The 22,113-nt window shown below is 46.6% G+C and overlaps 1 protein-coding gene across 1 annotated transcript; it reads right to left on the reverse strand.

The window, feature by feature from the left end:
* Positions 1 to 6,021: 6,021 nt before the first annotated feature.
* LOC148136476 (zona pellucida sperm-binding protein 3-like) lies at positions 6,022 to 9,231 on the reverse strand. Its single transcript, XM_087983344.1, has 9 exons — positions 9,036 to 9,231; positions 8,574 to 8,920; positions 7,473 to 7,588; positions 7,280 to 7,383; positions 7,011 to 7,188; positions 6,801 to 6,927; positions 6,632 to 6,720; positions 6,425 to 6,546; positions 6,022 to 6,137 (listed from the first exon to the last, which is right to left on the reverse strand). The coding sequence occupies exons 1-9, from the start codon at positions 9,229 to 9,231 to the stop codon at positions 6,022 to 6,024; spliced, it is 1,395 nt and encodes a 464-aa protein (XP_087839470.1).
* Between the last annotated feature and the right edge of the window lie 12,882 nt (positions 9,232 to 22,113).

Below are 22,113 nucleotides of genomic sequence, written 5' to 3' on the forward strand. Positions count from 1 at the left end.
GAGAGCGTCAGGGACCAGGGAGAGGAAGCAGTAGTAAGAGAAAATATTGAAACAGAACAGCTTTCATCCAGGAGCCTGGTTATTTCACTGAGAGTAAGTTGGACATCTTCCAGCTCAAGGCACTTCAACTTGCACCTCCTGCTTATTTGAAAAAGAACAACCCGTCAGAATTAAGGTGGACGGAGTGACCCCTCCATTCAAATGGATCTGTCCACGGGCAGTGGAGCTGAAGCACTGAAGAACTATACAAGAGGTTCAGAGGGATCCGAATGTTCCAGACCAATCGGGATGACAACACAAGGGTAGAGACAGAAAGCAGTTGAAGCAAGGTCCAAAAGACAATGTAAAGGTAATGTGGAGTTTGAGAAAGCTGGGGTCAGACCCTCCCCCACACAATATTCATGCCCATCCCAGCCAGGGTCACAGTGAGGAACAATCGCCAACCCAAGCTGACAGCAAGTGACGAGGACTCCCGTTACCTGCAATCTTCTGCCACATTGAAATGTGACTCATTGATCGAGGAGGGTGACTGGTGGGTCTGAACCCAGGAGTGTGACAGTGAGAAATACTGACAGATTGTCATAGGATGCAGTTTGGAGACGGGTTTGGGCAGAACAAAGTGCGTGGTCCTCATATTGACATCATACTTCACCTCCTCTTGGGAATGTTTGGTTGGGACAGTCTAGTGAGACATTTGCCGGGTATTTTTTTTAGAAAGATTAGATTCCCCTACAGCGTGGAAGCAGGCCCTTCGATACATCAAACCCGATCTTCCAAAGAGTGATCCACCAAGACTCATTTCCCTCTGACTAATACGCCAAACACTACAGGCAACTTAGCATGGCCAAGTCACCTGACCTGCACATCTTTGGACTGTGGGTGGAAACTGGAGCATCCAGAGGAAATCACCACAGACAGAGCGATAACCTGCAAACTCCACACAGCCAGTTGCCAGCAGCTGGGAACTAGCCTGGGTCCGTGGTGCTGCAAGGCAGCAGTGCTAACCATTACCCCATACTGTATCTGTCCTGGGACAGTGTGACAGAAACAGATTTGAAGGATTTTGATATTCAATTTAAGGGTAGTAGCAACTTTACTGTCCACTTAAGTCTGGAGAGGACTTCACTGTATCTAACTCCATGCTGTCCTCCTTCTGGGAGGGTTTGATGGGGAGGGTGAAGGTAACTTTACTCTGTATCTAATCTTATTCTCTCAGTGTTTGGGAATGTTTTATAGTGACAATGTGTAGAGGGCACTTTGCTTTCAGTTGACCTGAGGAGCAGTTCCACCATAGAACACACCAGATGGCCTCCTTCTTTAGAGACCGCAATTTCCCTTCCCACGTGGTAAAAGATGCCCTCCAACGCATCTCATCCACATTCCGCCCTCAGACCCAACCCCTCCAACCGCAACAAGGACAGAACTCCCCTGGTGCTCACCTTCCACCCTACCAACCTTTGCATAAACCAAATCATCCGCCGACATTTCCGCCACCTCCAAACAGACCCCACCACCAGGGATATATTTCCCTCCCCACCCCTCTCTGCCTTCCGCAAAGACCGTTCCCTCCGTGACTACCTGGTCAGGTCCACGCCCCCCTATGACCCACCCTCCCATCCTGGCACTTTCCCCTGCCACCGCAGGAACTGTAAAACCTGCGTTCACACCTCCTCCCTCACCTCTACCCAAGGCCCCAAAGAAGCATTCCACATCCATCAAAGTTTTACCTGCACATCCACTAATATCATCTATTGTATCCGTTGCTCCCGATGCGGTCTCCTCTGCATTGGGGAAACTGGGCGCCTCCTAGCAGAGCGCTTTAGGGAACATCTCCGAGACACCCGCACCAATCAACCAAATCGCCAGTGGCTCAACATTTCAACTCCCCCTCCCACTCTGCCGAGGATATGGAGGTGCAGGGCCTCCTCCACCGCCGCTCCCTCACCACCAGACGCCTGGAGGAAGAACGCCTCATCTTCCGCCTCGGAACACTTCAACCCCAGGGCATCAATGTGGATTTCAACAGTTTCCTCATTTCCCCTTCCCCCACCTCATCCTAGCTTCCAACCTCCAGCAACTCGATCCCCTGACCTGTCCGGACTTGTCCGACCTGCCCAGCTCCTTTTCCACCTATCCACTCCACCCTGACCTATCACCTTCATCTCCTTCCCCACTGACCTATTGTACTCTATGCCACTCTCTCCCCACCCCCACCCTCCTCTAGCTTATCTCTCCACGCTTCAGGCTCTCTGCCTTTATTCCTGATGAAGGGCTTTTGCCCGAAATGTCGATTTGGCCTGTCTTCGGATGCTGCCTGAATTGCTGTGCTCTTCCAGCACCACTGATCCAGAATCCTTTACCTCAAAGCAGCAGAGCAGGTTTAAATCTGTACCAAACCATGTGCTGTCACTCTCTGGGAGTATTTTATGGGGAGACACGATCAAGGGAATCTGTAACCATGGTTACAGTGACATTCCAAGTGTTGAGCTTGGAGGGAAGGTGTGAACTTTCTGGGAGGTGTTGGAGGAGCCTTGGTGTATTGCTGCAGTGTATCTTGTAGACAGCACAGGTAATGGAAGTAGGAAGCCTACTAGATAAGTATGTGTATGAACACAAAGCTTCAGAACACTGGAAACCCTGGGCCTACAAGTGGGAAAGAGAGGTGAGTGGAGATAGAAGTGTGTTATATGGTGATAAAGACTCAATGGGCCTCTTTTGTATTCTGACAGGATGACCTATTTGAAGTCTATCCCATTTCACATGATAGAGATCAGTGTGAAGACAGGACTGAGGTGTACAGTCCTGATGCTGTACACAGAATCAGTCACTTTAGTCCAACTCATACATGACCAGATATCCTAATTAGTCCCATGTGCTAGCACCTGGCCCATATCCCACTGAAACCCTTCCTATTAAAGGCTGTAATTGTACCATCCTCCACTTTCTCCAGCAGCCCATTCCATACATGCATCACCCTCTCCATCAGAGCATTGCCCCTTGGGTCCCCTATTGATATCTTTCCACAACTAGAGGGCATAGGTTTAGCATGAGAGGGGGTTCTCCCACCCCAGGGAAAGACCTTGTCCATTTGTTATCTAGGCCCCTCATGATTTTATAAACCTTTCATGTCACCCCTCATCCTCCAACACTCCAGGGAAAACAGCCCTAGTCTATTCCACCTCTCCCATAGCTCAAATTCTCCAACCCTGGCAACATTCTTGAAAGGGTTCAGAAAAGATTTACAAGTTTCACAACAGCCTCCTGAGAGGTAGGAGACCATAATTGCCCATAATATGCCAACATTGGCCTAACCATGTACTGTATAGCTGCTACATGACCTCCCATCTCTACTCCGTAGTAAAAAAGAACGCTTACCAAACAGCTTGTTCACTTTCCTATCTACCTGTGACTCCACTTTCAAGGAACCATGAACCTGCACTGCAAGGTTTTGGTTCAGCAACACTCCCCAGGGCATTACCAGTTCAGTGTCCAAGTGCTGCTCTGATTTGCTTTTCCAAAATACAGCACCTTGCAGTTATCAAAATTAAATGCCCATCCGATCAAGATCCTGTTGTAACCTTCACTGTCCTCTCGACCTTCAAATCTGGAGTACTCTGCCATTTCACTCTGTTCACATCCAAATCATTTATCTCAATGGCAGACAGTAGTCAACCCAGCATCAATCCATGTGGCACTCCATTGGTCACAGGCCTCCAGTCTGAAAAGCAACCCTCCACCATCATCTTCTGTCCTCTACCTTCAGGGCCAGTTCTGTGTCCAAATGGCTAGTTCTGTATTCCATGAGATATAACTTTGCTAACCAACCAGTCTCCCGGAGGAACCTTGTCAAATGCCTTCCTGAAATCCATAATTGATCATATCTACCACTCCCTCCAATCCGGTTATTTCTTCGAAAGAATAAATAAAGCAGATGGTGAGGATGGGGTCAAGCAGGTTTTTCAATCCTATTGAATCCCTCCACCTGTTGAGGTAGCCAGTGTCAAAGCAATGCCCTTTAGGAGCTGGCCAGCTCAGTCAGTAATGAGGCTGCTGGGCCACAGGGCTGGCCATTCCCCTCTACACCCAGAATACATTCTGCCCCTTCACCCCCATCTGCTTCCTCTAAATGCTGTTCACACTGGAGGAACACTGATCCATCAGCTGGCACATTGTAATACAGTATCCAGCAGTTTGACCTGTCGTCATGTGACTCTGGACCCCATGAGATCCATGTTGACAACTCCCTTTTACCACATGGTGCTGCTACCCCTCTTGGTAGGGAGAGAACAAAGTGGTAGCAGTGTATACCATGCTGTGTTTTATGGAACACAAGCAGTCAGGCCCTTCAGCCCTTTCACAGTTCCATTCTCATCCATGTGCCTATCCAATGACCAATTAAATGCCCTTAACATTAATGAGTCTACTACTGTTGGGGCATAGAATGCCCTGCCTTCTACTGAAGAAACTACCTTTCACATCTGTCCGATTATGATCACCTATCAGTTTAAAGCAAATGGCCCCTCATGCTAGCTATCACCATTGGAGGAAAGACTTGCTTGTCCAGTATCTAACCTGGATTGTCAGGTCTCAATTCAATGCCTCTACCCTCTAATGAACACAGCCTCAATTCCCTCAGCCTCCTTTCCATTCCAGGCAACATCTTAGTTAAGCTCCTCCAGCCTTTCCAAAGCTTCCACATCCTTCCTATAATTCCATGAAGAGAAGTGTTTAATACTCCAAATGCAGCATATTCTAAAGCTGTGACATAAGCTCATGGTTCTGAAACTCAATCCTGAGTAAATCCTAACACACCACATGCCTTTTTAAACAAGGCTACCAACCTGGGTGGCAACTCTCGGGTCAATGCACATGGACACCAAGATCATTGCTCATCTGCACTGCCAAGATTCTTCCCATTAATCTAGTACTCTGCATTCCTGTTACTCCTTCCAAAGTGAATCACCTCACCTTTCCATATTGAACTCCATTTGTCATGCCTCAGCCTAGCTCTGCAGCTCATGTCCCTCACTAACCCACAACAATCTTAGTCCATCCAATTTTTTGGATACAATGGAGCTGCTGGCTCACTCATTCGAGGGTAAAGTGAGCTTAGTGCTCAGGGTCTAGAGTCACATTCGGCCAGTCAATTTCCTTCCCTTCTCAAGGGAGGGAGAGAGAATTTTACAACCAATCCATTTCCATGACCTTTCTCCCATAAAAAGGAGTTGAAAGTCCTGTTTCCACTTTAGGGAATTGAAAACCACCCATTTTCTATGCCCTGTCTGGTCATAGCCTCAGGCACACAGATAATCCATTGCCCAATCAGCATTGGGGTAGGCCATTCCCCGAAACACCCTCCCCACCACCAGTCATTGCCCTTTGGATAGGACTAACCTCACCTGGATCCAAGGCTTACTGGGGCAGTCACAGCCTGAGAATCCACTACAACTGATTCTCAGCCCATTACAGCACCATTCTCTGGGCTGCTTCAGCCTGCAATGACCCTACAGCCACCCTCAGCACCACAAAAGCAACCTTCAAAACCCTGGAATATACCCTACAGCCAGGTCCTCGCCTCACTGGCTCCCAAATCAGGTTCTATATCTGACACCCTGAGGCCAACTCTAAATGGAGAAAGCTGCAGGCATTTCTCTCAGACCCTGCAGCAAGTCATTTCCCAATGGATGCCTCACTCTGGCTGACTGAACTATAGAGACAGGAACAGTGGGAATCCACTTGGACACTTCTGAAGAGGATCAGAACAGACTGGAAACAGTTCCTGCAGCATGTTCTGCAATCAAATTCAGAAACCCCTTTCCAGTGAGGTCTACAGCCCCCTGTACTCACTGGATAAAGCAAACTGCAAACAATATCTTCAATAACCCAATCATCCTGGAAGCTCAATGCATGGATTGGACAGGCCAAGCCCAGAGATTGTACCCAGGAATATTTTAACAAGAGGATGCAGAAAAACCAGCTCCAGACAGAAGACACCATGAATCACTGCTTTATTGACTGTCATCACAGGTTGATGGGTGTTCGCTTGTGTTTCCTGTACAGGACCGAGGCCAGCAATGAAGCAGAGATCAGACAGACCACTGTCACAGTCAGGGTCACCAACACAACCAACTCCACACCTACAGAACAAGGAGAAACCAATGGTTACTGAGAGAAACAGGGACAGAAAGGGAAACTAGCAGGTAGGCAGCTCCCCACCTGGAGACCTCGCCTGTATCCTTCCTTCAACCTCAGGCAGGGGCTCAGTTGCCAGGTTGGTCAGCCCAGTATCCAGGATGATCAGGGGGCCAAGTGAGACCTCCCCTTCCCACTTCAATCCAGCTTCACTCTCTGCAAGATCAAACATCCCAGTCAGGGAGTGATGGAGATGGGAGGATCCCCAACATCAAGATGGTCAATGTCCTACCAGCTTCAGGACCAAGGTCTCTCCTTCCTCTGGAGGGGAACAGGATCTCCCTTGTGCTCCCACAGTTCCCCACATGGCAACAGGCACAAATGTCACTGTCAGATTCCTCCAATGGGGTCCAGCTAAACAAGAGAAACAGCCCATCAACCACATGGTGCATCACCTCTCCCAACAACAACATCCCTGAGGGACAGAGAGGGAACTTACATATTCTGCAGCTTCTGGAAAGTACAAGCTTTGTTCCTGGAATCTCCCTGATCCACGGCAGCAACTTTCAGGTGACAGGTGATGAAAATCTGAGGGACACATTCAGAACAAGTCAGCATTTAGTGACTCCCTCCCACTATGGAGAAGCCAATCAGCAGCTTCCTCTTACCAAAGAATGCTCTTCTCCATAGAAACGAAAGGCATCCAGGTCAAACCTGAGCTTGTCTGGCTCCCGCCCGTCTCCCAGCAACACAAAGGTTGAAAAGGAGTCCTCAGCTTTGCTGTCCAGGAGGCAACTGCAGATGGACAAAGGGCCGTGAAGTGAATGGAGGGAAGCCATTGAGATGGGAACAGTTGGAGATAGCAGAGAGCTCCTTACCCATTGTAGTCAATGATCCTGTATCTCAGGGTGGAGTCCTTGTCTGGGCTCAGTGTAGCTACACAGCGATCAATGTACAGCTTCAGGGGCACGTGATGGACCATTGAAACAGATGCCTCAATGTGAATGAGGTCTCCCAGAGAGTAGACAGTGGAAGGGCGCTCTGTAAGCCAGTCACCTGAAGTACAGGAGGACAAGGGTTGGAGACAGTGAATGTAACTCGCAGTGAGTGACACCAGGAGATTCCTCCCCAGTCACCCATCACGTACCATTCATTAGGCGCAGGGAGAATGACAGATGGCCTTCTCCAGACCTGGTGGAGCTGAATGGGATCCAGGTGGGATTGATGGGGTTACTGCTCACATTGCCCTTCCTGGGAAGAGACAGGGCAGACATTTTAGGCTAGGGTCAGACAACAGCAGCAGCTGGGGATCATATTGACAATCGAGTAAAGATTCTCACCTCAAATAACGACACTGAATGGGAACAACAGCCCCATTGGTTCTCACAATGACAGATCCAGGATAGTTTGGGGTGTGGGTCAGGTGGGTGGTGTAGATCAGGAAATCCCCAGTGATCTGAAAAACACCAGTTTAAGGAATGGGGAACTGATTCTTAGTGAGAAGGATCTAGATAGGGTTCACAACAGCAGCATCCCATTAAATGAATTCTTTACAGAACGTGACAGGCTCAGGGCCTGGAGGCTGTCTCTCGACCCCAGAGCTGGAGGGACTATTACTGGAATGCAATAGGTCACAGGTCAGGGGTGATGTTTTTAGGATCAATTTAAGATGGTATTGCATCATTCCAAAAATCAGGAATTATTAGAATTCCCGATCCAAAGGACAGAATGCTCAGTTGGTGAACAGGATTGTTTTTAAAATCACAGCAGAATTACAGATAGATGGAACAGGAACATGGCGATCTTTATCTACAAGGTAAAACAGGAAGTCTTCAGATTATGGGAAGGGATTACTAACAAGGTTAGTGAAAGTTTCAGTGAGAAGCTGAAACAAGTTCAAAAACAATTAACCAGAATGGAACCAAAACAGTTTTACCAACAGGTCAGATATAGAGCTCAAGGACTAGACAAGTCAATTTATTCCCAACAGTCCCACAATTGGGATGAAACTAGACTAAGTGAGTCAAAAAACCCAATCTGATTGAGAATAGGCTGCTCACCACAAAACTAAGCACATCATTCTGCTACAACATGACAGCTGTGTTCTTGTTATTTCACTATAGAGAAGTGTCATGCTGGAAGGCACTGATAAAAAGTCTAGTGTTCTATTCACATTCAGGTGAAAGATGAAACCACTCACAATTCACATTATAGCTAATGCACAGACAAAAACATCGTAACAGAACCACCTGTATAATCAAGCTTCCAAACCAATGAGAACAGCAGCACACATTGAGATAGAGACCAGTTAATGTCTAGTCTAATCCAGCATAGGAAACTAGCAGGAGACAGACCCTCAATAAGTCAATGTTCCTCAATGTAACCCTAACTGGAATAAGCTACAACCCAAGCTTCCTGCAAGTGTGGAGAACTCCCATTACCTGCAATCTGCTGCCACACTCATGCAGCCCATAGTCAAAGAGGACAGTGTGGTTCTCAGGGTAGACCCTGGTTGGCTGACAACCTACAGTCCCCAGGGTAAGGTCAGCAGCTTTAATCAGGTGCCCAGTTCCAAATAAATCCAGCTGGGCCCTGACCAGTAGGTTGTGCTCTCCACACTGCACCATCACAGTCTGTAGTGGGGACACACTCACAACCTCAGACACTGGGAACCTAGAACCCCCATGAGAAGGGACTCTCTCAGGAACAGGGCTGGCTCTCACAATTCCCCATGGAAACCTCTGGTTCAAAAACTGCTGCCATGTGTCAGAGCAACAGACAGCTCCAACTAACATTAACACAGGGAACAAACCCCTCATTACAAAATCACCCATGACCCCAAACAACTCAACCACCCACACATTCCCCAACCAGCTCCTTTTATACACACAACCCACACTCACCTGATACCAATATGACCAGGAGCAGCAGCATTGAACCAATCGACCAGCCCCAATCTCGACAATCTCCACCAATGACTGAACTCATGGCTTTGTTCTCAGGAGGATCGATTACATTTGGGCCAATAGGAGTGGCTGTGAGTTGCTGTGCTGTCACCTGACTGAATTCAGCTCCACAAGATCTTGTGGAATTCCCCATGACTACAATCATCAAAGGTAGCTCGTTGAGCCTGGAGAGGGTCTGCTGTATTCTGCCCATCCTAACCTGGGCAGTCTGACAGTGAGAACCATGGAGAGATTGTGTGGGAATTAGAAACAGGGTTTGAGCAGAATGAAGGGATTTACCTTGTACTGTACCTATCCTTGGGAGTATATGTTGGAAGAAGCTTTATTCTGTATCTATGTCCATGGCTGGGGCACTGTAGGGAGAACCTAACTTTCAGTTCACTTTTAATTCATAGAGTAGAGGCAGTTTTACTCTGTATTTCACGTTGTGCTGTCTCTGTCCTGGGGACAACTTTCCTTCCAGTTTTCAAGAATGGAGGAAGCTTTTGTTTCAGTTGTAAAGAGTAGGATCTTTTACTTTGTTTCTAACTCTGTGATGTTTCTGCTTTGTTAGTGTTTGCTGTAAACAGTGTAGCTTTACATTTAGTTTACAAGTGTAGAAGCAGCTTTACGTTCAGTGTAAATGAGCGGGGGAAGTTGTATTCTGTATCTAATCCCACGCTGACCTTGCTTTTGGGAGAGATTGATTGGTTGGGATCATGTTGAGGGTGAAAGTGAGGACTGAAGATGCTGGAGGTGAGAGTCATAAAGTGTGGTAAAGCACAGCAGGTTATGCAAAATCCAAGGAGCAAGTGAGTCGGTGTTTCAGGCATCAGCCTGTCATCAGGAATGTGGGTTGGGAAAGGGGGCTGAGTGATTAATAGGAGGGTAGGTGTGGGGGTGTGGTGAGCGAAGGTAGGTGGGATGGCAGTAGGTCAATGCAGGTCAGGGGTGTTGAGGGAGCTTTCCATTCATTTTAAAAAGGAAGATTGAGCTTTACTTTCAGTTTCAAAGAGTAGATAGTGTTTTATTTGTAAGAATCTCATTGCATCATGTCCCTGTTCTGGGAGTGTTTGATATGAACAGTGTTGAGGTAGGTTCACTTTCAGCTTAAAAGAGAACAGGGAGCTTTATACATTATCAATCTGTAGCTGTCCCTGTTGGATGGGGATAGGGTAAGGGGAGTTTTTGCTTCAGTGGAAAAGTGCAGAGGGACCATTCCTTTTAGTATAAAGGAGCCTCAGTCTGTATCTGAGCCTGATCTGTACCTTCCTGTGGGAGTGTTGATGGGGACAGGATTGAGGTCTATGGCCTCCAGCTGTGCTGGGATAAAGCTCAGTGGAAACCCGAGGAAAAGCACCTCCTCTTTCACTGAGTCACTTTGCAGCTTTTCACACAACACGGTGTTCAACAAATCCAGGAACATCTCCTCAGCCCCGTTTTGCTTAATTTCTTCCTGTAAGTTTTGGTTCAAACTCCTTTTCCTCTGGATGTTATTGTGCTCATTGTCCTTCCATTCACACCCCCTTGGGGGCTCCTCTCTTGGTTGGTTACTGCCTGCTTATTTTTTTGGTTACTGGGTGGATGTGGGCAGTGCTGGCCATGCCAACATTTCCTGACCAACCCCCAGCGAGGAGGAGAAAGTGAGGACTGCAGATGCTGGAGATCAGAGCTGAAAATGTGTTGCTGGAAAATCCCCAGGTATCCTTGAGAAGGTGTTAGGGAGAGTGGTACAGGAATGTGTGAACCCAGTTTCAGCGACGTTCCAACTGTGTAAAATGGGAGGAAGGTGTGAACTTTCTGGGTGCGAGCGGTCGCAGGTTTGGAAGTTGCTGTTGGAGGAGCCTTGGTAAATTGCTGCAGTGTATGTTATAGACCACACACAATCCGTCAGTGTCGACCAATGTTGGAGTGAGGGAATGTTGATGGTGGCGAATTAGACAATGTAGTTTCTATCGATTTCAGTAAGGCCTGAGACAAGGTCCCACACGGGAAGCTAATAAAGATAAAATCCCATTGGATCCAGGGTACGTTCGGAAGTTAGATCCAGAACTGTCTTTGAGCAGGAGACAGAGGGTTGTTGTTGAAGTTTATCTGTGTGACTGGAGCAGCGGTGTACCGCTTGGATTGGTGCTGGGTCCCACGCTGTTTGTCATCTCCATAAATGATGTCCGAGAGAGCGGGGGAGGATGATCAGTTAATTTGTGGGTGACACAATGATTGGCCGGGTGGTTGACAATGCAGAGGGATGTGTTAGGTTGTAGGAGAATACAAATGGATTGGTCCAATGGCAGCATTAGTGAGAGGTGCAAATTGGCTTAGGGATGAGGAAACTAGAGAAGGGAAAATGTGGTGAAGAGTGGTGTGGGAAGGGAAGGAGGGGTTCCATTTCATGGGGTAGGGATCTGTATAGCAGGGACGGTCTCCATCTAAACTGATGAAGTTTATCATTCCTGATGAAGAGCTTATGCTCAAAACGTCGTGCCTTCTGCTCCTTGGATGCTGCCTGCTGTGCTTTTCCAGCACCACACTGTTTGACTCTGCTTTCCAGTTTCTGCTGTCTTCTCCTTCTCCCCCTTAACTAAAGGCAGACCATGAAAGAAGGAAAAAGGAAGGATAACTCGGGAGACGTTATTAGAGATGTTGGAAATCATGAAGGTATGAAAACTAGCATAAGGACACTTTAGCTAAATGTTCGTAGCATCTGTAACAAGGTCGTTCAGTTAATGGCACAAATCATCGCAAATGAATATGATTTAGTAGCAATAATGGAGACATGGTTACAGGATGGTCATAGAACATAGATCAGTACAGCACAGTACAGGCCCTTCAGTCCTCGATGTTGTGCCGACCTGGAAGATCAAACTAACCTACATTCCCTTCATTCCACTATTATCTATGTGCCTATCCAAGAGTCGCTTAGATGTCCCGAATGTATCTGACACTACTACCACTGCTGGCAGTGCATTCTACACACACACCACTCTCTGTGTAAAGAACCTACCTCTGACATCTCCTCTAAACCTTCCTCCAATCACCTTAAAATTATGTCCTTCATGATAGTCATTTCCGCTCTAGAAAAAAGTCTTGTTCTATTCACTCTATCTATACCTCTCATCATCTTGTACACCTCTGTCAAGTCATCTCTCATCCTTCTTTGCTCCAATGAGAAAAACCCTCGCTCCCTCAACCTTTCTTCATAAGACATGCTCTCCAGTCCAGGCAGCATCCTGGTAAATCTTCTCTGCACTCTCTATAAAGCTTCCGATAACGAGGCGACCAGAACTGAACACAATATTCCAAGTGTGGTCTAACCAGGGCTCTACAGAGTTGCAGCACAACTTTACAGCTCTTAAACTTAATTCCCCTGCTAATGAAAGGCAACATACCATGTAACTTCTTAACAACCCTATCAATTTGGGTGACAAATTTGAAGGGTTTATTGAAAATGGACCCCAAGATTCAAACTTCCAAAATGAATCATTTCACAGTTTTTCAGGTTGAACTCCATCTGCCACTTCTCAGCCCAGCTCTGCATCCTGTCGATGTCCCGTTGCAACTACACCAGCCCTCCAAACTATCAACCACTCCACCAACGGTCATGCCATTGTCAAACTTATTAACGCACCCTTCTACTTCCTCACCAAGTCATTTCTAAAAATCACAAAGAGCAGAAGTCCCAGAACAGATCCCTGTGGAACACCACTGGTCACCGAGCTCCAGGCTGAATACTTTCCATCTACTACCACCCTCTGTCCTCTATTGGCCAGCCAATTCTGTGTCCAGACAGGAAATATCCCTGTATCCTATGCCTCCTTACTTTCTGAATGCCCCTACCATGAGGTACCTTATCAAATGCTTTGCTAAAATCCATTTACATCATATCCATTACTCTACCTTCATCAATGTGTTTTGTCATATCCTTCAACAAAGCTTGTGAGGCATGACCCACCACTCACAAAGCCGTGCTATCTCTAATGAAACTATGGTTTTCCAAGTAATCATCAGTCCTGTCTCTCAGAATCTCTCCAATAATTTGCCCACTACAGACATAAGACTGACTGGTCTGTAATTCCCAGAATTATCCCTATTCGCTTTTGTAAACAAGTGAATAACATTTGCCACCCTCCAATCATCTGCTACTACTCCAGTGGACAGTGAGGACATAGATCATCGCCAAAGGCACAGCAATCTCTTCCCTTGCACCCTGTAGTAATCTTAGGTATATCCCATCTGGCCCATCTTTTCAGCACATCCTCTTTCTTAACATCAACCTGTTGAAGCATATCAGCCTGCTTTACGCTGTCCTCACAAAGGTAAAAGTCCCTCTCAGTAGTGATTACTGAAGCAAAGTAATCATGAAGGACCTCCCCTACCTCCTCCGCCTCCAGGCACAAGGTCCCTCCACTATCCCTGATCTACTTTGACTCTGGCCATCCTCTTGTTCCTCACATAAGTGTAGAATTCCTTAGGGTTTTCCTTAATCCAACCGCTAAAGCATTTTCATGCCCCCATCTAGCTCTCATAAGTCCATTCTTCAGTTCTTTCCTGGCTATCTCGTAACTCTCTGGAGCCCTGTCTGATCCTTGCCTCCTCAACCTTAAGTAAGCTTCATTATTTCTCTCAATTAGATCTTCCACATTTCTTGTCATCCAAGGTTCCTTCACCCTACCATCCCTTTCTTGCCTCAGTGGGACAAACCTGTCCAGCATTATCAGCAAGTGCTCCCTAAACAACTTCCACATTTCTGTTGCGCATTTTTCTGTTCCCAATTTAGACACAGCAGTTCCAGGGTAATAGTGCTGTAATTCCCCCTCTCCTAGTTAAATACTTTCCCAAACCATCTTCTCCTCTCCCTCTCCATGACGATAGTAAAAGTTTCTCACTATCATCGAAATGCTCTCTCACCAAGTCATGAGTGGGAGTTAAACATCCCGGGGTATCAGGCTATTCGGAAGGACAGACAGACAGACAGGAAGGTAAGGGAGGTGATGCCGCTCCTGATATCCAAGGACGACATCTGGGTGTTGCTGAGAGATGATATTGGTTCCATGGAGAATTCAAGGAAGGAAAAAGTCACTGATAGGTGTAGTCTATAGGCTACCCAAATTGTACATCACATTGTAATGGATTTAGTAAGGGGAGGTTGTGCCTGACAAACCTGTTGGAGTTCTTTGAAGAGGTGACAAGTAGGTTAGACCAGGGAAACCCAGTGGATGTGGTCTACCTAGACTTCCAAAAGGCCTTTGATAAGGTGCCACACCGGAGACTGCTGAGCAAGGTGAGGGCCCATGGTGTTCGAGGTGAGTTACTGGTATGGATTGAGGATTGGCTGTCTGACAGAAGTTGGGATAAAAGGTTCTTTTTTGGAATGGCAGCCGGTGACAAGCGGTGTCCCGCAGAGTTCAGTGTTGGGGCCACAGCTGTTCACATTATATATTAATGATCTGGATGAACGGACTGGGGGCATTCTAGTGAAGTTTGCCGATGATACAAAGTTAGGTGGACAGGCAGGTAGTACTGAGGAAGTGGGGAGGCTGCAGAAGGATCTAGACAGTTTGGAGGAGTGGTTCAGGAAATGGTTGATGGAATTCAATGTGAGCAAATGCGAGGTCTTGCACTTTGGGGAAAAAGAATAGAAGCATGGATTACTTTCTAAACGGTGAGAAAATTCGTAAAGCCAAAGTACAGAGGGATCTGGGAGTGCTAGTCGAGGATTCTCTAAAGGTAAACATGCAGGTTGAGTCCGTGATTAAGAAAGCGAATGCAATGTTGTCAATTATCTCAAGAGGGTTGGAATATAAAAGCACTGTTGTGCTACTGAGACTTTATAAAGCTCTGGTTAGGCCCCATTTGGAGTACTGTGTCCAGTTTTGGTCCCCACACCTCAGGAAGGACATACAGGCACTGGAGCATGTCCAGCGGAGATTCACACGAATGATCCCTGGAATGGTAGGTCTAACATACGAAGAACGGCTGAGGATCCTGGGATTGTATTCATTGGAGTTTAGAAGATTACGGGGAGATCTAATAGAAACTTACAAGATAATACATGGCTTGGAGAGGGTCGACGCTAGGAAATTGTTTCCGTTAGGCGAGGAGACTAGGACCCGTGGACACAGCCTTAGAATTGGGGGGTAAATTCAGAACAGAAATGCGGAGACATTTCTTCAGCCAGAGAGTGGAATTCATTGCCACAGAGTGCAGTGGAGGCTGGGACGCTAAATGTCTTCAAGGCAGAAATTGATAAATTCTTGATGTCACAAGGAATTAAGGGCTACGGGGAGAATGCGGGTAAGTGGTGTTGAAATGCCTATCAGCCATGATTGAATGGCGGAGTGGAGTTGATGGGCTGAATGGCCTTACTTCCGCTCATATGTCTTATGGTCTAATGGGACTGAGGACAGAGCAAGCTATTCAAAGTTTGTGCGAAGATTTGTAGCTCGGGTGCTCGTTGTTGTGGTTCTGTTCGCTGAGCTGGAAGTTTTTGTTGCAGACGTTTCATCCCCTGGCTAGGCGACATCATCAGTGCTTGGGAGCCTCCTGCGAAGCGCTTCTTTGATTTTCCTCCAGTGTTTATAGTGGTCTGTCCCTGCCGCTTCCGGCTGTCAGTTTCAGCTGTCCGCTGTAGTGGTTGGTATATTGGGTCCAGGTCGATGTGTTTGTAAATGGAGTTTGTGGATGAATGCCATGCCTCTAGGAATTCCCTGGCTGTTCTCTGTCTGGCTTGCCCTATGATAGTAGTGTTGTCCCAGTCATGTTGCTTGTTGTCTGCGTGTGTGGCTACTAAGGATAGCTGGTCATGTCGTTTCGTGGCTAGTTGATGTTCATGTATGCGGATTGTTAGCTGTCTTCCAGTTTCTCCTATATAGTGTTTTGTGCAGTCCTTGCATGGTATTTTGTACACTACATTTGTCTTGCTCATGTTGGGTATCGGGTCCTCGTTCTGGTGAGTTGTTGTCTGAGCGTGGCTGTTGGTTTGTGCTGTTATGAGTCCTAAGGGTCGCAGTAGTCTGGCTGTCAGTTCTGAGATGCTCCTGATGTATGGTAGTGTGGCTAGTCCTTTTGGTTGTGGTATGTCCTCGTTCCGTGGTCTTTCTCTTAGGCATCTGTTGATGAAGTTGCGGAGGTATCCGTTTTTGGCGAATACCTTGTATAGGTGTTCCTCTTCTTCTTTTTGCAGTTCTGGTGTACTGCAGTGTGTTGTGGCCCTTTTGAATAAGGTCCTGATGCACTATAAACACCGGAGGAAACATCAAAGAAGCGCTTCGCAGGAGGCTCCCAAGCACTGATGATGTCGCCTAGCCAGGGGACGAAACGTTTGCAACAAAAACTTCCAGCTCAGCGAACAGAACCACAACAACGAGCACCCGAGCTACAAATCTTCGCACAAACTTTGAACACTTACGGGCGAGAGACGCTGAGACAAGCCAGGAAATGGGAATCCTGCGCTAACCGACTAAGCGCCACATACGAACAACTCCGGTTCGTACACGAATGCCGAAAGAATCGAATCCTTCCACAATGTGTCAGATACAGACCACCAGTCAACAACCCACAAGCCAGGGAAACAGACAAGCAGAACGGATTCAGGATGATCCAGGTAATGATCACAGACGCGCACAACCGACTCCACAAGTACAAACAAGAAATTGCGCGCCAAAAGTCGTTAATTTCAAAAACCACTAATCGTGAATGGACCCGGACCATAGAACAGGCTGTCACCATAGGACAGAACAGGACAACACACCGCAAAAAAAACGGCACTAAAAGAAAAAATGGCCAAACTAACACACAACAAAGAGGACACTACAACACACACCTGGGTTAAAAACCTCTCCCACAGACAGCTCACAGACACGGAAAGAACAATACTGGCCAAGGGACTCAACTACAACCACAGGGACGCCAAGACAGCAGACTTCCTAGCAGCACTAGAATGCACACTCAGGAACAATGGACTGACAGAAGAGACACAACAAACAGTGAGACAAACTGTCGTACCTATGATAATAAGGAAAAGACAAACACATAACCTCAACACCAAGGAGAGGGAAGCACTGAAATCACTAAGAAACGATAAGAACATAATCATACTACCAGCAGATAAAGGCAGAATGACGGTCATCCTAGATAAATCTGATTACATCCAAAAAGCACACCAACTACTTACAGATATCAACACCTACCAAATGAAGGAATTTGACCCCACACCACAACTCACCAATAGGATAAATAACACACTAAGGAATCTACAAAAAAACAGACAGATAACCAGAGCTGACCTACAAAGAATGAAACCGGAAAGCAACAACACCCCCAGATTCTATGGATTACCTAAAGTACACAAACCAGACATCCCACTCAGACCCATAGTATCACTACCAGGAACACCATCATACAAACTGGCCAAAGAACTACAACAGAAACTGAAACACCTGGTCAGCGGATCCAAACACTCTATACAATCAACACAGGAGTTCTTGGACATCATCGGAAATATACACATTGACAAAGAAGAAACCATGATATAATTCGACGTGACGGCACTGCTCACTTCGATTGACAAAACCCTAGCCAGAGAAACAATAGCCAACCATAGACATACAGAACAGAAAACAGGACGCTGAACCTATCAACAAAGACGGCATACTTAAACTACTGGACTTGTGCCTCACAACACACTTCACATTCAACAAGCAGATATACGAACAAATCAACGGAACACCCATGGGATCACCAATCTCGGGACTCATAGCAGAGGCAGTTATGCAAAGGTTAGAACAAACAGTCCTACCACAAATTCAACCCAAACTCGGGGTCAGATATGTCGATGACACGTTTGTAATCATTAAAAACACGGAAATAGAAAAAACACACCGGATCATCAACGCCACACTCACAGGAATCCGATTCACGAGAGAAGAAGAAAAGGATAGCCAACTCCCATTCCTAGACGTGATGGTACAGAGAACATCGAACGGAGAATTCACCACAAGGGTATACAGGAAAGCCAAGTCCTAAACTATGAAAGTAACCACCCCAACACACACAAACGAAGCTGCATCAGGACACTATTCAAAAGGGCCACAACACACTGCAGTACACCAGAACTGCAAAAAGAAGAAGAGGAACACCTATACAAGGTATTCGCCAAAAACGGATACCCGCGCAACTTCATCAACAGATGCCTAAGAGAAAGACCACGGAACGAGGACATACCACAACCAAAAGGACTACCATACATCAGGAGCATCTCAGAACTGACAGCCAGACTACTGCGACCCCTAGGACTCATAACGGCACACAAACCAACAGCCGCGCTCAGACAACAACTCACCAGAACGAAGGACCCGATACCCAACATGAGCAAAACTAATGTAGTGTACAAAATACCATGCAAGGACTGCACAAAACACTATATAGGACAAACCGGAAGACAGCTAACAATCCGCATACATGAACATCAACTAGCCACGAAACGACACGACCAGCTATCCTTAGTAGCCACACACGCAGACAACAAGCAACATGACTGGGACAACACTACTATCATAGGGCAAGCCAGACAGAGAACAGCCAGGGAATTCCTAGAGGCATGGCATTCATCCACAAACTCCATCAACAAACACATCGACCTGGACCCAATATACCAACCGCTACAGCGGACAGCTGAAAGTGACAACCGGAAGCGGCAGGGACAGACCACTATAAACACCGGAGGAAACATCAAAGAAGCGCTTCGCAGGAGACTCCCAAGCACTGATGATGTCGCCTAGCCAGGGGACGAAACGTTTGCAACAAAAACTTCCAGCTCAGCGAACAGAACCACAACAGCAAGCTATCCTCGATCAGGTCCTGTGTAATGAGACGGGAATAATTAATGACTTCATATTTCGGAATCTTCTTGGAAGGAGCAATCACAGTTTGGTTGAATTTAGAATAAAGCTGGAGAGCGTGAAGGTGAAATCCGATACCAGAGCCCTGTGCTTAAACAAGGGAGACCTCAATAGGATGTGGGAGGATTTGGCTAAAGTAGACTGGAATCAAAGACCTTATGGTGGCACAGTCGACGAGCAATGGAGGACTTTCAAAGCAATATTTCAATGTGCTCAGCAATAGTATATTCCAATGAAAAGAAAAGATTGTAAGAAAAGGGGTAATCTGCCAAGGCAGGCTATCAAATCAAAGGAGAAGTCATGGGAAAGCACAACATTGGGAAAGTTTTAAAGGTCAACAGAAAACCACAAATAGAGCTATAAAGAAAAGTAAGATAGTCTATGAGAGGAATAAAAAACTAGCCCAGAATATAAAGACAGATTGCTAAGGTTTCTATAAATGTATGGAATGGAAAAGAATGGCTAAAGTAAACATTGGTGTCCTAGAGGATGAGAAGGGGCATTTAGTCATGGGATATGATGAAATGGCTGAGGCATTGTACAGGGTTTTGGGTGTCAGCCTTCACAGTGAAGGACATGAATAACATGCCAGTAATTGACAGAGACACAAAAGTAGGGGAGGACCTGGAAACAATCATGATCAGGGAAGACGTATCTTCGGGCAAGCTCATGGAGCTAAGACGACAAGTCTCCTGGCCCTCATGGAAGGCATCGCAGGGGGCTAAAGGAGATGGCAGGAGGAAGAGCAAGTGCACTTGTGGGAATGTTCCAAAACTTGCTGTACTCTGGGGCAGTTCCAGCAGATTGGAAAACAGCAAATGTTTAAACAGGGCAGGAGACAAAAGATGGGGAATTGTAGACTGGTTGGCCTAACCTCTGTAGTGGGGAAGATGCTTGAGTCTGTTATGAAGGAAGGAATAGTAAGGCATCAAGATAGAAATTGTCCCATTGTGCAGCTGCAGCGTGAGTTCATGAAGGGCAGGTCACTCTTAACTCATCTTTTGGAATTTTATGAAACCATGATGAGCACGGTGGACCACAGGGAGCCAGTGGATTTCCAAAAGGTCTTCAACAAGGTGCTGCACGAGAGGCTGCTGCATAAGATAAAGATGCATGGCATTACGGATAAAGTATTAATATGGATACAGGATTGGTTGACTAACAGGAAGCAAAACGTGGGGATGTGTGCGCTATTTTGGTTAGCAAACAATCCCTCGCGCTGTGCCTTGGGGATCGTTGTTGGTGCCACAATTATTCACAATTTACACAGATGATTCGGAATTGGGATCGAGGTGCAGTGTGTCAAAGTTTGCAAATGACACAAAGATGCAAAGTGTGTGGAGGACTGTGAACGTTACAGAGGAACCTAGATACTTTCAGTGAGGGGCAAAGGTCTGGCAAATGGAATATAATGTTAATAAGTGTGAAGTCATCCATTTTGATAGGAGTAACAGTAAAAAGGACGAATACTTGAATGGTAAAAAGTTGCAGCATGCTGCCATGCAGAGGGACCTGGGTGTCCTTGAGCATGAATCCCAAGTTGGTCTGCAGGTACAGCAGGTCATTAAGAAGGCAAATGGAAAATTGTCCTTTTAGTGCTAAAGGGATTGTGTTTAAAAGCAGGGACATTATATTGTGGCAGCACAGGGTGCTGGTGGGGCCATACCTGGAGTACCGCGTGCAGTTTTGGTCTTCCTTGAGAAAGGATGTACCGGCACTAGAGAGGACGCAGAGGCGGTTCACTGGGTGGGTTCCAGCGTTGAGAGAGATGGCTTATGAAGAGAGACTGAGTAGACTGGGATTCTCTTCATTGGAATTCAGAGGAACGAGGGATGATCTAAGAGAAACATATAAAATGATGACAGGAATAGATGTGATAGACATAAAGAGGATGTTTCCACTGGCAGGTGAAACTCGGACAGGTGGGTATAGCTCAATCAGAAGGAACAGATTTCAGACGGAATTGAGAAGGAACATCTTCACACAGAGGGTTGTGAATCTATGGAGTTCCCTGCCCCAATGAAGTTAGTTGATGTTACTTCAGTAAATGTTTCTAAGGCTAAGATATGTTCTCTTTTTGAACAATAAAAGAATTAACGGTTAGAGTGAGAGGGCGGGTAAGTGGAGCTAAGGCCACAAAAAGATCAGCCAGATGGCCTACTACTGCTCCTCGTTCTTATTCTGTCCCTGAGAAATGTGAAGGGATGCACTTTCGAGGGAACAAAGAAGAAAAGGAAGTACTCAATGAATGGCAGGACACTAGGAAGCTCAGGAACAGAGGGATCTTGGGATACTATTCCACAGACCCCTGAAGGTGGCTGGATGGGTTTACGGAGGAGTTAAAATGACCTGTTGATGCTTGCCTGTGTCAGTTCAAGTATAAACTGTAAGAAGAGGGAGGTCATGTTGAAGCTGTACAGATCTTTGATTAGAGGACACAGCTGTAGTACTGTGTGCAGTTCTGGTCACCCCACATCAAGAAGGGTGTGGTTATACTGGAGAGGGTACAGAGGAGATTCACCCGAATGTTGTCTGGGATTGAACATTGCAGCTACGAGGAGACCTTGGATAAGCTCGGAAGGTTGTTCTCTTGGAGCAGAGAGATTGAGAGGAGATTTGGTGGAGGTGTATAAGATTAGGGACCAGGTGAATAGAAAGCAGCTGTTAGACAACAGACAATAGGTGCAGGAGTAGGCCATTCTGCCCTTCGAGCCTGCACCGCCATTCAATATAATCATGGCTGATCATTCCTAATCAGTATCCTCTTCCTGCCTTATCTCCATAACCCTTGGTTCCTTGAGAGCTCTATCCAACTCTTTCTTAAATGAATCCAGAGAGTGGGCCTCCACTGCCCTCTGGGGCAGAGCATTCCACACAGCCACCACTCTCTGGGTGAACAAGTTTCTCCTCAACTCTGTCCTAAATGGTCTACCCCGTATTTTTAAGCTGTTTCCTCTGGTTCGGCACTCACCCATCAACGGAAACATGTTTCCTGCTGCCAGAGTGTCCAATCCTTTCATAATCTTATACGTCTCAATCAGATCCCCTCTCAGTCTTCAAAACTCAAGGGTATACAAGCCCAGTTGCTCCAGTCTTTCACTGTAAGGTAATCCCGCCATTCCAGGAATTGACCTCGT

This window comes from Chiloscyllium plagiosum, unplaced genomic scaffold (genome assembly GCF_037043375.1).
Source record: "Chiloscyllium plagiosum isolate Xiang-an unplaced genomic scaffold, Cpla_swu_hap1 HiC_scaffold_45, whole genome shotgun sequence".
In the NCBI taxonomy this organism is placed as follows: Eukaryota; Metazoa; Chordata; class Chondrichthyes; order Orectolobiformes; family Hemiscylliidae; genus Chiloscyllium; species Chiloscyllium plagiosum.